Source organism: Rousettus aegyptiacus, unplaced genomic scaffold (genome assembly GCF_014176215.1).
Source record: "Rousettus aegyptiacus isolate mRouAeg1 unplaced genomic scaffold, mRouAeg1.p scaffold_m13_p_14, whole genome shotgun sequence".
Classification (NCBI taxonomy): Eukaryota; Metazoa; Chordata; class Mammalia; order Chiroptera; family Pteropodidae; genus Rousettus; species Rousettus aegyptiacus.
Genome location: NW_023416289.1, coordinates 29,025,465 through 29,042,985, shown reverse-complemented (window position 1 = coordinate 29,042,985; position 17,521 = coordinate 29,025,465). Strand labels below are relative to the sequence as shown.

Here is a 17,521-nt window from a genome sequence, read left to right as displayed (position 1 = left end):
GTAGTATTGCTGAAAGGGTAGAGGCGTTGATCAGAACAGAACAAAGTCCAGAACTGGACTCACATGTAAATAGTCCATTGATTTTTGACAAAGGTTCAAAGACAGTTCAATAAAGAAAGTATGTTTTTCAACAAACAGTTCCGGAATAGACATCTGTATGCAAAAAATAATGATAAACTGTGACCAAATCTCACCTCTTATACAGAAAGTAATTCAGAATTGATTTTAGACTTAAATGTAGAACCTAAAACTATAAAACTTCTAGAAGAAAGCATATGATAAAACTTCGTGACGTAAACAATGCAAAGATATTTTTGAATACAGTACCAAAAATATCCATAAAAGACAAAATAAATAAGACTTCATCAAAATTTAAAACAGTGCTCTTCAAAAGGCACTGTTAAGAAAATGAAAAGACAAGGCACAAACTGGGAGAAAATAGTTGCAAATTACATATCATAAAGGATTTGTATTCAAAATATATAAAGAACTCTCAAAATCAATAATAAGAAAACAACCCAATAAAAAATGAGCCTTTTATTGGGTTGAACAGATACCTCACCAAGGAAGATGTATGGATGGCAAAGAGCACAGGTGAACAGCTGTTCAGCATCATTAGTTATTAGGAAAATATCAGTTAAAACCACAGTGAGATAATACTAGATGCTTATTAGAGTGGGCAAAATTTAAAAAGACTGATCATACTAAGTGTTGAAAGGTTTATGGAAGAACTAAAACTCTCCTACACTGGGATTGTAAATGGTACAAGTACTTTGGAAAACCGTTTGGCTTTTTTTTTTTTTTAAGTTAAACATATCCCTAAAATATGACACATCAGTTTCATTCCTAGGTATGTACCCAAAGGAAATGAAAACATATATTCATATAAAGATTTGTACATGGATATTCATAACAGCTTTATTTGTAACACCCCAAATATTCATCCACAGGAAAATGGATAAACAGACTCTATGATATCATACCCATACAGTGGAATACTACTCAGAGTAAAAAGGAGTGAGCTATTGATATACCCATCAATATGGATGAAACTCAAATAATTATGCTGTGAAAAAGAAACCAGACCCCACACACACACCAAAATATGAGTATGTACTGTATGATATGAGTTCATTTACATAAAATTCTAGAAAAATGCAAACTACAGTGACAGAAAGCAGATCAGTGACTTCTGGAGGAGGGACAAGATGAAACTTTTGTAGGTGATAGATAGGTATATTATATTGATTGAAATAATGGCTTCATCATGGGTATATACATATGTCCAAATGTCAAATTGTGCTCTTTAAATATGTGCAGCTCACTGTCAGTTATAACTTAAAACTTTTTTTAAAAATTGCCTGTCGATTAAACCCTTCCTTTCGTCCACTGACTCCTAATAAATGAAGATTAAACAAATTGTCCTTAAAATAGGTCGTGCTTTGTATATGGAAATGGATATTATACTCTGACCAGAACAATAAAAAATCTTATTAGGAGTGTCCGCCATACCTCGATGAAATGTTGACAGTCTATTGCTCACAGTATAGGAAGACTCACAGAAACTTTTTTTTTTTTTTTTCTGAAAGCCTTCGCTTACTCAGGGAGAAATCAGTGACTCCGCCCCCACCAATTTTCTGAGCCTTATCTCTAGTTTTAATTTTTGTTTCATTGTTTTACAGGATACAAATGAAATGTTACTCTTTTATAGGAAGACATAAGCAGATGAAAATGATTTCAAGATATACAAATGTACTACAAATAGGAGTTTGAGTTTCCTGTTCTTTTCCATGGAGTTGGTTTTGTTTTTGAAGTTATAATTGCTAGTTACTAGTTACTGACGAAACAAAATCAATATACAGGAAGCAAGTGACAGAATCTTTTAAAACATAAAATTAGTATAACTATGTACATATGAAATATCCACATCTTAGCAGCTTTTCCAAATTCACTGTTGAGAAATTGGAATAACAAACTTTTTTTTTAAATAAAAAATGTTTACTTATTACACGTGAAGGACAGGGAGGGAAAAAAACATCAAAAGGCTATCTAAACCCTGGAAACACCTATTAGATTGTAGAATTTTATTGACTTAAAAAGAACTATAGAACACTACCAAGTTTTTAAAAAAATTATTTTTGTCAATTTTCCTTAAGAACCCAGATGTTAGTTTAATGCTATATCTTTGAAAGTCTATTTTTTCATCTCAAATAATCTTAACCGTTCTGAATATTTTATCACTATTACAAAGGCTGAGTCTTGGCAACAATTTTTTTTTTAATTTAGTTTTTGTTTTCATCAGCTATATATGTGCAGAGTTTAGAGTTCAGTGATTCTGCATACATTGCCAAGAGTCACAGGGAACTGTTTCTTTTGATATATGCCTCAGTGGTTGTATGATAATTAGTGTGACTGTGTGAAGTTTGTTGATAAACTTGTGAAGCCAAATAGTGTATGCTTAGTATTTTTCCTTTCCAACATTTTGTTTTCCCTGGAGTTAAGTCTTTGTTTATTTGCTCTGGGACAAGGACTTAGAAAAACAGCTTCACCCTTAAGACTCCTCTCACTGAGTTCAGTTGTGCCCGGGATCCCATTTGTTTCATCTTTGGAGCTGTGACTCTGCTTTGACCTGGACTTGAGGTCTTTAGTCCAGTGCGTAGCTCTCATCATCACCTGGAGGTTCCTTCCTAGCTCCAGTTTCCTGTTATTGGGTCTTAGGTCATTTTTTGTTTTAAGTTAGTCCTAGTTTTAGTAGTTGCTCTGGTAGCTTATTAGAATGGGTACTTGGGGAGGTAGTTTATCAGACTTTTCATGTTTGGAAGGTGACTGAGAATACAGTTTTAGGTTGGATATCTTTTTTCTTAGGAATTCGAAAGCACTGCTTATTGACTCTTTCATTGTTGCCTTTGGAAAGCAGGAATTGTTCTGGTTCCTGATCCTGTGCTGTGGCCTGTTTTATAGTCTCTAGCAGTTCTTAGGATTTTCTTAGTACCAATTGTTTGCACGTTTCTCAGATATGTGCTTGTTGTAGGTCTCTGTTTATCATGTGCTGAGAATGGGCCCTTTTAATCTAAAATGCAGGACATTTTCTTGAATCGTTTCTTTTGATTTCCTCTGCTCCATTTTTCTTTGTTTTCTTGTTTGGGAACCCCTGTTTTCATGTTGGACATCTCATGAATTTGAATTTTTCACTTCTGTTATCCTATTTTTAATTTTCAAAGAACACTTGTTCTGTGACAGTTCTTTTTTCATAGCATACTGTTCTTGGCTCTACTTTCTTCTGTTAACACTGAGAATATTAATGATAGTTTGTTTTTAAAAAGTTTTCTTCTCTACATGTGATCTGTGCTTCCTCTATACTGTCTTGTTCTCTATGACTGCTATGCCCATTTTCGTGGTTGGCTTGGGTATCTCATGGATCTGGTAGTAGGTCTTGTGGTGCTGGGTCTCCTGCTTACATCATGGGTGTGGCAAGAGCAGTGAGCTGGGGCCTCTGGCTGAGACAATTCCTGTGCAAAGTGAAGGAAATGCTGCTCCACGTGCTCTAGAGTATGATTCTGTGTGGAGAAGTACTTAATTGAGAACTGAGGTGAAAAGTGAGTCAGAGGAATTAGACTCTTTTAAGTGTGAAGAAATCCTAAGTATATAGCTATCTTGTGCGTGTTTTGCTCTTTGTGCATGCTTAAGATATGTTAAAATCTGTCTCAGTAAGGCCAAGTAGATCTTTGAGTAAGTGCTAGGAAAATAACTTTGCCATAATTTGATTGGCAATATGTTTTCTTGGTGGTACATAAAACGGTGGAGTAGCTTGCAGTTGCTGCCACCTTGGATTTGATGGGACATGTGGACCTCTAGCATGTGGCATGATATGAGGCTGTTGTCTAGTATCCACACCCCTCTAGGGCCTGTTCTTTCCTCTGATGCAAAGGAATGGGTTGACAGGCAAGGCAGGGGTGAATGTGTCATAAACCTGCATCCTCTCCAGGGCACAGTGGTGCTGGACTCGGCCTGTAAGTGAGTTTGTTTCCAGTCCTTGCTTCCTGTCTGCCTTCAGTCAAAATATCAGCTCCATCTGAAAGTAAAAGAAAAACACATCAGGAGCAGACAACCTAGGATAGTTGTACCCATTTCAAGTACATAATTGTTGGGGACACAGATGTCTGTTACAACATAAAATGGTCTACTGTTTGGGTGTTGAATTTCACATTTTAGTTGGGTTAGGATATATTCATGCAGTGTGAATGTGGAAAGAAAAAAGATTCAAATTAGAAACAGGTTGTTAGGGTATAAGAATCGTAGGGAAAAGAGGTTTTCCATAACATCTTTTGCTTTGGAAAAAAAGATGTTAACAGCATCAAACATCTAATGACTAGAAAGTTTTCACCTTTAATCATAGATGTTACTGGTATTTTGTGTGGTTAGCAGCTTGTTCCCCTCAAAATTCTTTTTAATATTGTTGTAAGATTTGATTATTTCAGACAGAAAAACAGTTTGGGTATTTTCATTTTAGTGTAGGTAGACTTTGGATGGCAAGCCACGTTTATTCGTAGAATGCCAGTGCTTGCCTTGGTGGTGAATTCCTGTAGGGTTCAGGAATCAAAGATAAAGAAGTGGGTCCCTTTCTTCAGTTAGTTTGTATTTTATGGGAGCTTGATGAAATAGACACCTTAGTAATTTTTGTGTGGTGTGACAACTACTGAAATAGAAAAGGACTTGTGTGAATTTCAGCAGTTGAAAGGGAAGACAGCAGTGCTTCCAGGCCAAGGCCAGCACACGCGATTTGGGATGGGAAGATGGGGAGCAGAGGAATTTTTTATGCCTCCAAGCTCTATTTGCTCTAAATTAGTGTAAGTATAATGCTTTTTTTCTTTAATTTTGGTAATAAAAGACATTTGGTCATTTTACTTCCTGACTTGAAATCCTCCCATGGCTTCTGCATTTTAGGGTAAAGTTCCTATTTTATGGTTTAATCCTTCTTGTTCTGGCCCTGCCTCTCTGTCATCCCACTCTGTCTTTCTCGTTCCTTTAGCAGACTTCTTACTTGCCCTTCTGAATTCAGCCCATGCTTTGTGCAGAAAAGCCCTCTGATAGGTATAGGTGCTGTCTCTCCCTCCCCTCATGTTCACTTAGCACCTTAGGTGGGGACACCGGGAGAAAACTGAGGAAAAAAATATAGCCCTCTACCCCACGGAGCTTATAGAACATTTGAGGAGACTGACATTTATGAAGTAATGAAATCAAACTACATACTGTCATATGTGTAGGCAAGGAAAAACAGCTGTATGTATAGTCGGGTATTTGGTATACCAGATATTATAGAATGTCTTCCAGAAAGCCCTTCCGATACTTTCTCTCCAGATTCTTTCTACATTTCACCCCCCGCCCCACTGCCAATGAAATATTTTCTCTGCTCTTCAGTAATGATGTCCCGGCCAGTTGTCATGGATTGACTTCCACAAGACCCCCAATTCTGTCAGATTCCTGAGGGCAGGGACGTATATAAGCATTTACTGTGTGGATGCATGGGCTCATATCTGGTAACTTCTTAATTCCACATCCAAAGTCATGTACATTGCCCTAAGAAGAGCAGGTCCACTTGAGGATGGTGTGTGCTGGTGTCACAGACAGTCAGGATTGTCAGTGGCTTGTTAGAACTTTGCAGAGCAAGCCTTAGACTCCATGCTTGAGCAATTTGGTGATCATTGAATAATTGCACATAACACGAAGTTAAGCTTGAATGGACCTGAGTAAATGCTGTTTCTCTAACAAGTCAAGGGATGTGTAAAAGCGCCATTTACAAGGTGTGCAATACACTAGGGCTCGTTGTGCTCACGGTCCCTGTGCCAGTGAAGAATGCTTGGAAAGACGTGCTGTGAATTACATATGTGGTATCTGTTTTTTTTAAGGTTTGTTTGCTTGTTTGTTTTTAAGGTCTTGTGGTCTGACTCTTCAGTAACATCAGTAACCAAATCTTCCTCTGAAGTGACTGAATTTATTTCAAAGGTAAGGTAATTAAGGGCTCTTATAAGAATGAGAAGGCTCTCATTCCCCTGTTGATAATATTGCAGAGTAATTCAGTGAATGCTGTGCCTGTCCACAGGAAAGCCAAGGTCTGCATCTAAAAGGGTGCATGACAATAAACCTATGATCTTCGATGTCACAGTCTGTACTCCTGATTGTTGAGACTGAGATGAGGCGGAAGATGGAAATACACAGATGACCAAGGGGGTCGGGTTGGGTTTGGTTTGGTTACTCTAAAGCAGAGGTAGGAGAGAGGCACACACGGGAGGGTCAGAGGTCAGAGATTTCACTTAGTCCCATCTTTACCTGTTTAACATTTTGGTTTTTCTTGTTCATTTTTAAATTGATTCAATTAATATCATTTGAACAAAAGGTTTCACTACTAAATAAATACCTTTTTACCTACATGTACACGTGCACATACATGCATACATATTTACATACCTACACATGTATCTAAAGTGTCTCCAAAGTGAATCTGGCATTTTTATTATAAAATCAAGGATATAATCCTGTAGGAGAAAATCCTGTTGATGGATCCTATTTTAAAAGCTTGGACAAGAAATTGTTCGATTCTGCCTATCCTTTTGGCCTGTTAGACACTGAAGAACACCACAGTGCCATGCTTTCTAGGATTAGTGATCCTCCTTCAAGTTCACTTTTCCTCTATAACATAACATTTAAAACACTAAATTTCCTCATTTTTGTCTAGCCTCATTTTGTTAAAAAGGAAAAAAAAGCAGGTCCTCTGGACTTGCTGGTGCTGATGGGAACTTTGACCTTTCATTGGTCTTTTGTCTGGGTGTTTACAGTGGCTAATATTCACCCAGCTTCGGGTTCTCTGGCATTCCTAGATTATTTGGTTTGCTCTTTTATTAATTTTGTGAAATTCTTGTCCATTATCTGTTCAAACATTTCTTCTGCCCCGTTTGCTCTCATGTCTCCTGTGACTTATATGTACTTAGGCCTTTGATAGTCTACAGCTCTTGGGTGCTTATTTTGTTTTTCATAACTCTGTTCACTCTATTTCAGTTTGGATCATTTCCATTGCCCTACCTTCCAGTTTACTGATGTTTCTCTTTATCTGCCCAGGCTGCTGATGAGTTTTTCGAATTTGCTGAATTCTTCTTCATCAATAATACCATGGTTTTCTTGTAATCTTTTCCCCCCAGCTTTTCCATTTGACATGTCATTTAGTGAAGTTTCCATCTCTGCAGACATTTCCCATTTGTTCATGCATTTTTAAAAACTATATCCTTTAGTATGTTAATCATAGTTACTTTAAAGTCCCTGTCAGATAATTCCAGCATCTCGGTTAGTTTTGAGTCCGATGATTATCTTGATAGTTTTTTTTTATTCTCCCTTATTATTATTATTATTTTCGGTATGTCTTGCAATTTTCAGTTGAATGGAAGACATCATATTTAGAAAATATGGAAGGAAACAGCATTATGCATGGAAATGGGCATGCTACTGCTGTGTCAGGCCATTGGTGGGGTCTTCAGGTTGATCCAGTCAGGAGTTGAACTGGGTTTGGTTTTCTTTTTGCCATGGTTATCTTCAGTGCACCCCAGGCTTCAGGTTCCTCTAGCAGAAGGCTGCTGGTACTTTGAGCCCTGAGTGAGGCCTGGAGTGTAAGAAGGTTCTTCTCAATGGTCTTTCTTCATGCTCAGCTTTCAGCTATCCTCTGTGCCTGTGGCTTGGAGGGGGTTCTCCCTACCCTGTTGACCTCTCACATACTCCCCTAAATGGGAAACAGCTGTTACTTGTTTCATGGTGATGGTCTTATGGTGGGGGTGAGAGAGATTCTCCATTGTCTTGGTCCAGCCTCAGGCTCAGGTACAGGGCCTTTGGCAAGGGCTTTCTCAGCATCCCTTTTCCCTCCTTTCCCAGCAGCAGCTGACCTCTGCTTTGTGCTGGTGTGGAATATTCAACCTCAAAGGGCTTCTTGCCCCTTCCTCAGGGCCAGAGCAGTTTTGCTTATATCTTTCCCAGAAACAGAGCATCTTTGCTCATGGCCTAGTGCTATCAGGACTTCCCACCTCACCCCCAGAGGCAGGAAAGTATTGTTTTTGCTCATCCCCAGAGTCTTTGCTTGGGCTCTGGCAACAGGAGCAATCTCGTTCCTCCCCTATCATCAGCTTAAGGGCTTTTGCTTTGAATTGAAAGAAAGCTCCAGGGAAAAGCACAGTTTCCTTCCCCGACCCCAGGAGCACCCAGCTCACACCTGTGCCATCTGTGAAGCTTCTCTACAGTCTTTTGCCTGTGGAAGAAAGCTTGGGAATGAGGGCGCATTCCCCTTGTGTCCAGGGCTCCTGGTTGACAGGCCCATACTCAGCCTGTGGAAACGTGTCCATCTTGGCTGATCTTCTTCTACATGCTTGTATGACAGCCATGTTTTCCTCATGCTCTGCCACAGCTGAGACAGTTTATGTGATCTCTCTCCTCAAAGGGACAAGTCCCTCTTGAAATTCAGTTCATGGTAGGTTTGCAATGCAGTTCTCTGACAGGCTCAGGAAAAGTATGGTTGTGTAGATTATCAAGCTTTTTCCTGGTGTTATGGAGGGAGCCTGATGTTCTTTTGTGGCTTTCTACATCCTAAGTGGATATAGAAGCCCAAAGTAACTATTATTAATAATAACAAAGTATTATTGCTTTGTATCATGCCAGCAGATGTCACCATCTAGTACTTGCCCAAATTTTTCTTAGAGTTCTGGTTTTGTAAAATGAATTTTGACATATTTCCTTTGCTTTTTCATTTCTTTCAGTTATCTCAGCTATACCCTGAAGAAAATTTGGAGAAATTCATTCCTTGCTTAGCTGGCCCAGATTCGTTTTATGTAGAGAGAAACCACATGGATCTGGAAGTGGACCTGAGGTAATGCTCTTCATCCCACCCAGTTACCGATGGCCATCTGCAGTATGGGCAAGGCCGGGTGGGTCCAGACATGAGCTGCCTGGTCATCCACAGAGCTCTTAAGGTGACACATTTCTCTCAATGGTTTGAGTCTTTACTTTGCCTTTAGGAATATTCATCAGTTATGGAGAATTTGAAGGCTTTTAATAATCTACATATGATTTTGAGGATATGAGTAAAGGAATTTTAAAGTATATGTCACCAGACTTCCAGTCAAGATAGGGTAGATGCAGTACTCTCCTCCTGTCATGACCGTGAAACTGCAGAAGAGCTATCATTGGGAGTTGCCTGAGGCTTGGCTGAACAGAAGTCCTACAACTGGGGACATACAGAAGAGGCCACCTTGAAACTGGTAGGAGGGGCGGAGACACAAAACGGGCAGTTGAGAATCGGGAGGGCGATCTTGGCTGCAGAGGTCCTCCCCGGAAAAGCGTAGGGTCCTGGCTCCAAACTGGGCTCCCTATCCCAGGTTCCAGTGCCAGGAAGAGAAGTCACCACAACCTTTTGCTGTGAAAACCAGTGGAGATTGTGGCTCAGTTAGACAGGGTGGCTGAAGTTGCACATGTTGCTCTAAAGGACCCGCATGGACTTGCTTGCTTTGAGTTTCAGCACTGGGGCAGCTGCTTGAGGAGTGCCAGGGATATACGGGGAGGAACTGAATTGTCTGCCTTCAGGAAGAGGGCGGAAGGGGCACTTCCAGACAGAAGTGCTGGCAGAAACCATTGTTCCTTTGTTGAGCACTCCTTTCTCCCCATGATCAGGTGCAGGTGGCTGCTATATCTGAAGTGCCATCAACCTGGTTAATGCAGGTCGCTCCACCCAGCTGATTCCCTGAGATCCCGCCCCTCCTAACTTGCAGGCCCACCCAAGCTTCTTCCAGTGGCTTTTCCATGCATACAGCCTGTCTTGCTGCAGACTATCCTAAAATTTCTAAAAAGTTCACAAAACCCACAAAAGCAGCATCTGTCCTCAGTGTGCCCCATACCTCTTCCTGAGCAGCTCCAAGGCTGGCACTAGTGGCAGCCAGCCTCAGTTTCTGGCTTGGCCTCTCAAGGCACCTCTAAGGCCAGCACGGGTGTCAAGCCATCTATGGATTACTTGATAACTCTTGCCAGGTGGCCCCAGGCAGTGCACAGGCTGCTGCTAAACTTGGCCTGCAGCTGGGCCCCTACCAGGAGGCCCTTGGGCCAGCATACCCAGTGGCCGGCTATAACCAGAGTCTGAGCACCACCCAGGATTGTGTCTGAGGAGGACATACCCAAAGTCCAACTGGACAGGCGCCAGAGCCCTGCTAAAGTGAATCCTCTGTAGGGTCAGCCCCTCACCAGCCATTCCTTGCATCAATCCCTACTATCAACATGCAGACAGCAACCAATGCTGAACTACAACTGGAGGGCACACATAACCCACATAAGGGACCTGGCTCAGGTGACCAGGGGTGACTGCCACTGGGCCTCACAGGACACTACTACATAAAGCCACTCTTTTAAGACTGGGAGACTTAGGAGCCCTACCTAATATGTAGAAACGAATACAGAGAGGCAACCAAAAGGAAGAGACAAAGAAACATGTTCCACCTGAAAGAACAGAACAAAGCTCCAGAAAAAGAACTAAACAGAAGGGAGACAAGCAATCTACCAGATGTAGAGTTCAAAACACTGGTTATAAGGATGCTCGATGAACTTAAGGGAAGAGTAGATGAACTCAGAACTTTAACAAAGAGATAGAAAATGTAAAAATGGAGATAGAAAACAAAAAAGAACCACTCAGAAATGAAGAATGTAAGAACCGAAATGAAGACTACATTAGAGGATATCAACAGATTAGATGAAGCAGAGAATTGAATTTGTGATTTAGGTAAGGTAGCAGAAAACACCCAATAGGAACAGCAACAAGAAAAATTCCAAAAAAATGAGGATAGTTCAAGGGGCTTCTGGGACAACATCAAACATAGAATCATTCACATCAGGGATACCAGAAGGAAAAGAGAGCAAGAAATTGAAAACCTATTTGAAGAAATAATGACAAAACTTTCCTAAGCTGGTTAAGGAAATAGACATATAACTCCAGGAAGTTCAGAGAGTCTCAAACATGATGAACCCAAAGAGGCCCACACTAAGACATGTCATAATTAAATAAAGTGATGAAAAGCAAAGACCTACAACCAAGGTTACTGTACCCAGCAAAGCTATCATTTAGAATCGAAGGGCAGATAAAGAGCTTCCCAGACAAGAAGCGAAAGAGTTCATTACCACCAAGCCAATATTATAGGACATGTTGGAGAGACTTATTTAATAAGAAGAAAAAAGTCTGTATCAAAAATATGAATGATAAAATGGCCATAACTACATAACAACAATTACTTCAAATGAAAAAGAATTAAATGCTCCATTCAAAATATGGGGTTGCTAAATGGATAAGAAAATAAGACCCTTACATATTCTGCCTATAAGAGGTCCATTTCAGATCAAAAGACACACAGACTGAAAGTAAGAGATGGAAAAAGATACTTTATGAAAATGAAAAAAAGAAACTGGGTAGCAATACTTATACCAGAGAAAATAGGCTTTAAGACAAAGTCTATAACAACAAAGAAGGACCCAGTAGTAATCCCACTTCTAGGTATTTATCCGAAGAAACACAAAGTACTATTTTGAAGGAACATGTGCATCCATATGTTCATTGCAGCATTATTTACAATAACCAGGATATGGAGGCAACCTGGGTATCCCATCAGTGGATGAATGGATAAAGAAGAGATGATACACATATACAATGGACTATTAGCCATAAAAATAAAAGAATGAAATCTTGCATTTGCAACAACATGGATGGACCTAGAGGGTATTTTGCTGAGTGGAACAAGTCATACAAAGAAAGACAAATGCTATATGATTTCACTTACATGTGGAATCCAAGGAACAAAAACAAAACAAAAACTCATAGATACAGAGAACATTTTGAGGGTTGCCAGAAGGGAGGGGATTTTGTGGGGTGGAAAAAAAGGGAGAAGAGTTAAGTACAAATTGGGACTTGCAGAACAGTCATGGAGATGTAAAATATAGTATAAAGAATGTAGTCAATAATTTAATAATTGTGCAGTGTCAGTTGGGTACTAGATTTATTGGGCTGATCATTTCGTAAGTTATAATTTATATAAAGACAATTATCTAATCACTCTGTTGTACATCTGAAACTAATATAATGTATGCCAACTATAATTTTTAAAAAATACTTTAAAAGGGAAAAGTATGTGCCACCATTTAATATAATTTTGATAGTCTTATGAAATAAAATCTGATTATTGGTTCTACCTTAAAGTTGAAAGTTAAAGACTGTTCCAGGATAAAACTAAGGCCTAATACAAAGTCACCTAGGCCAAGTTTCTCTGGATCCTGGAGCCCATCCTGCACGCTGGTTTTGTAAATCTGCAGGGATGAGCAGGCCTGCTGCTTGGGCTCTAGGACTGGCACCAACATCTTGGTGCCCGAGACTTTCTTTGCAGCATAGTGGCTACAAATTCCTGATGATTGTGATAGCCCTGGTTGCACCCATGTTATAATGTCAAAGCTCACTGCCCATATGGTGGGCCTGAGAGACTTGACTCATACAATGTAATACAGTGTAAATGAGGGAAGGGAGGCAGGGAAACAATATGAATCATCAGAGTGGTTAAATCAGGAAGAGAATATAGGTTAAGGCACTTCTGTTTTACTTTTTCCTCTACGATATATTTTTCTTACTTGAAAATTAAAATTTCTCTCTCAACAAGTTTTTGGTAACACCATTTTAATGTCAATAAATCCACTTTGTTTAATTTTTAGGTATTTGGCTTCGTTACCTTCTCACATACTGAAAAATGACCATGTTAAGAAATTTTTCAGCACTTCGTCTCCCACCCAACAGCTTCAAAGTCCAAGTGAGTTTGCAAAATGTGATTAAAGAAAAATAAAAGCATTTTTATTGTCTGTAAATTTTATAATTATCTTAATTTACAGGTCCTGGCAACCCTTCCCTTTCTAAAGTCGGTACCATGATGGGTGTGTCTGGAAGGTGAGACTTCTACCATGAAACCCACACATTTTAAATCAGCATTGTTACAGAGGTTACTTTTGGTTATATATAAATAATTGTGTCTAGAGTTAAGTTGTTCTTGATCTTAGACTTGAATAATGTTGAGAGAAGAATTGGATAGAGATAATCCAATTTAAGGTTTCTAAAGAAAAAAGATTCTCTGAGCCACTGGAATTGGAATTCTCAAGGACCCCTATTCCAAATGCCAGTTTCTGGGCCCTGAGCATTCTAGGAAATCAGAATTTCTGAGGATCTTCATTTTTATAAGCTCCCAGGGAGCCAGAATGCCCATGAGGTGCCAGAGTGCTGCTCTAGGTGCCCTCTGTCCTCACAAGGCCCAATGGCGATTGTAGGAGTGCTCACATGACAGATAGGCTGCCTTTCTGACCGACAGCTGATGTTCAAATGGGCTAACATCACAGAGAGCATACACTGCACATTTGGGTAAAGACCTAGTCAGGTTATGAGGTCTTTGAAAGTACTGGCTTTCTTCTTTACCCCTTGGCCTGGTATGTAGTTAGCACAAAGTAAACATAATGCAGGTTTGGAGTTGAGGGTGGAAGGGGCAGTTACAGAAAGTAGAATGCTTTTTGTTCCTTCCAAAACTTCTAGGATTTACTTTTCCAAAAAATTAATTTGAGTATTAAAGATTTAGGAGTCAGTTTTAATTTATAATTATCAGTATCATCCTGTGGTAAAAGTAACAGAAAGAAACTAGGCAGCTCAGCCAGAGGTCTGGTAGTGACAACACGCATGCATACATACACATATATGTACACACAGACATACTCTCAAGCATGTGCATAAAAATGCATGTCTATACATATGTGTACACATGCTCACAAGCACATCATGCACACACATACACATATGCACCTACAGACATTGAACTTCAGGGTGGTGCTGTGGTGGGGCAGGGGAGTGGCAGAAAGGGCTCTGAGGTTAGCAGTGGGCTTGACCGCAGGTGCAGTCTGGGATATAGAAGCTGGTTTTTGCATACCTCTGACAGTGATCTTCAGTGGAGGTCTATTGAAACCACCTGTTTGCTGTCCTTGCAGACCTGTGTGTGGAGTGGCCGGCATCCCATCCTCTCAGAGCGGTGCCCAGCACCACATGCAGCACTCAGCCAACACGGCTGCCTTGCCCCACTGCTCCCACACAGGGGGCGGGGGCTCGGCGCTGGCTTACCGGACCCAGATGGACTCCTCACCCTCCATCCTAATGCCTTCCAATCTACAGACTCCTCAGACACAGGAGCAAAATGGGATTTTAGATTGGCTGAGGAAACTGCGTTTGCACAAGTACTACCCTGTCTTTAAACAGCTTACAATGGAGAAGGTATGTTGGCTACTAAGTGTAGAATTTGCTTATTTTCCCAGGTAACCTGTCTGTCTTCTGACCTCATTCCTAGAGGAATTGCATTGGGTTTCTAAACTGTGTATGTGATGTGGAAATCACACAGCCTAGTATCTTAACCTACAGATACGTGCTTGCTGGAGGGTGGCAGTGGACTGGCGTTTGAAGGCTGCCTGCATTTGAAGCAAAAACTGGAACAGGCTTGGCTGTAAACAAACAGCTTTTTTAGGTAGTTTGGGGTCTTTGAAAATGAGATATTCTATATGATATGAAGGATCTCATGTCTCCAGCAGTCCTGCAATATATAGAAATAGTGAATTCTGGTTTCCTCCATGCCTACCCCCTGCTCCATCGTAGATGTCTTTCCATGTAGGCCTGTACATGTGCTGAGGCTCAGCTCAGGAAGGCCAGTTCTGCAGGGGCCCAAACACTTCGGTCTACGTAAGCAACTCTCCAATGATCCAACTTAATTTAGGGTCATATCGCTGAAGTAATAGATGAATTTTATGTCTGTCAAGCAATCCTTGCATAGGAGTTTTTTTTTTTTTTTTTTTTTTTTACAATAGTTCTGATGAACATTTTTTCACTGTTAAAAAAATTCTAGAATTTCTTAAGTATTGGTGTCACTGGTAAAACTGAATTAAGACCTGTGTACAGCGTTTGAACTCTTAGCTCCCCCTGCTGGATAGAGTGACTTGTTGGTTTTTGTATATGTAAAATTTTTATTTGTCCAAAATTCTGCAATTGAACCTAGAAATCCAGTTTTTACTACATAATAAAGAATAAATAAAGAATAAACCTAGAAATCCAGTTTTTACTACATAATAAAGAATATGTGTAGTGCTATCGGTTTAGAATTCGTAGATCTTAACTTTGGTTATGGATCGGTTTTAAAAGTTTTAATCTAATGTATGAGTTGAAATGGCTAAAATCAACCAGTGTCATTTGTTTGCTTAGCGTAAGGTTGGTGGGTAAGTTAGCCATTCTATTCAGATGGCGTTTACTCTTCCGGATCACTCGTTGCCAAACAAAGTTGCAGTTGTCCCTAAAATGATGGTGGTTTCAAGAAAAAAGAGCTGTTAAAAGGAACTGTCAGTTGAATTTAAGGGGGGTGTTCCAGGGAGGGAGGAGGCGCTCATACAGATCGCATCTCTGTCATCCCCTGTCTGCACAGCTTGGATCTTGCAGGGACCCAGTCTTCACCAGGCCGTCATGAGATGCCTGTGCCCTTTAAACAAAAAATGAGCATCTTGTATTTTGAACTATGGACACCAAAATATTTAGCAAGTAAATGTTTTAGTGTTCCCAACTCTTCTATTATCAAGTTTGACCTGTTTCCATATTCTGGAGGTAGAATAGGTTTATTATACTCCAAGTTATTTGTTTTCAGAATCCTAGTTAATTCTCAGTAACTTTGTAATTTGTTTCTTCTATGGAAGTTTTTGAGCCTTACTGAAGAAGATCTAAATAAATTTGAATCCCTCACCATGGGAGCGAAGAAAAAACTCAAGACTCAACTGGAGCTGGAGAAGTAAGTGTGAAGTTGTTCGGAAATGTCTGTTCATTTTAGTTTCTGACATGCTGAACAGAGAGAGTCTAGGACTTACAGTGTTGTTACATATCAGTGATTGGATTGCTTTTGATTGCCTATCTAACCTAATTAATGCTTTTAAAAATCTAAAAATGCGGCTTTGATTTGCCAGGAAAGGACCTTTGTAGTGAATTTCCAAATTGAGATGCGTTATTTTCCATCCTGGACACTATATTGATAGAAATCACCTTTGTATAGACTGTATGTACTTAAGTAGAGTTGTGAAACATCAGGTTTTTCAGCAGAAGAATTTAAAATTCACTTGTTCTCATGCTTTCTTATTGCACAGGGAGAAGTCAGAGAAACGGTGCCTGAACCCCTCAGCCCCACCCCCAGTCACCAGCAGTGGAGTGGCCCGTGTGCCCCCCACCAGCCACGTGGGGCCCGTGCAGACAGTGCGAGGCACCCACGCTGCAGGTGGGTGAGGGCTGGGTCAGCTTTGACATGTGGATCACAGTCAGTTCCTTTTGATTATAGACCTCAGAACACACCTTTTTGGTACTAATATTTTTTAGTATTTACAATTAACTGTTCCATTATTTTAACTTTTATAGTCTCTACCATAGGAAAATAGAAGGGTCATTTGGCTTAGAAATTGGAGGCTGGTGACCCACTTGAAGTTTGGCCAAAAGAATTAGATCCAAAAACTACTATGGTGAAGAGGAAAAGAGCAGGAAGTACACAAAATAGATGAAAACATCTTTCTTCCCCAAGATGGGGCACAGAAGTCATGTTTAGGTCATTGCCTAGCAGGTCCATCTTGAGATTCTCCTTAATGCCTAACCACCAGCCTTCCTGCTCTGTTTGGGGACTCAGTTTCAGTGATCTGATTTTTCAACCACCATCCCCTTCCACCCGCTGCCTCTCCCTCTCCTTGGAAAAAGGTTGAGGACCCCTGTAACAGTTGCCCGGTGGTTTTCTTATATAGTAGAAGTACCAAGAGTAACTAAATGAGGAAGGAAAAATGCCAGTGTATCTTTTAAGTGGTTATTTGACTAAAAAGGTCATGTGTCCCTCAGCCTCATAAAAACAGAGGTGTTTGTGAATGGCTACCTTTGTAGCACCATGCTGCTTTGGGAGCCCTTTTTTCCTCTTCTCCAGTGTTTGAGTAGGGAGGCATTAGAGCATCTGGCTGAGAGCACAGCTGTGTTTGCATCTGCCACATAACTAGCTCTGTGACCTCGGGCAGTTTTTTCATTAAGAATCTCAGAGCCCTGTCTGAATATGGAAATAATTGTACCTGCCTCCTTGGGGCCGATTTCAAGAAATCTACGTGATAGATGTAGCATGGAGGTGGGTGAGGAGGAGGGGCCCCTGTCAGAGTCCTGTGGCACATGGACTTGGGCGCCACCTTTGGACTATCACTTGTCCCTTCTCTGCAGCGCTGCGGGTGGAAGTGGAGCAGCCACCTCACCAGACAGCCCGGGAAGGCAGCTCCTCCGAGTGCTCCAGCTCCTCACCTAGCCCCATGGGGGTGCAGGCCCGGGAAGAGAGCTCAGACAGCGCCGAGGAGAATGACAGACGTAAGGGTGTGCGGTGTGGATGGCTTGGTGCTGCTTCTG

General features: G+C 40.6%; 1 protein-coding gene across 1 annotated transcript in view; it reads left to right on the top strand.

Moving 5' to 3' along the window:
• The window catches only part of ZCCHC14 (zinc finger CCHC-type containing 14), a 60,510-nt gene that overhangs the window by 37,215 nt on the left and 5,774 nt on the right, over positions 1–17,521 (top strand). Inside the window, exons 4-11 of the mRNA XM_016129444.2 lie at positions 5,932–6,003; positions 8,790–8,899; positions 12,763–12,857; positions 12,937–12,991; positions 14,071–14,350; positions 15,808–15,899; positions 16,249–16,376; positions 17,342–17,482. Coding sequence (XP_015984930.2) covers positions 5,932–6,003; positions 8,790–8,899; positions 12,763–12,857; positions 12,937–12,991; positions 14,071–14,350; positions 15,808–15,899; positions 16,249–16,376; positions 17,342–17,482 — 973 coding nt within the window. The remainder of the gene's footprint in view (positions 1–5,931; positions 6,004–8,789; positions 8,900–12,762; positions 12,858–12,936; positions 12,992–14,070; positions 14,351–15,807; positions 15,900–16,248; positions 16,377–17,341; positions 17,483–17,521) is intronic.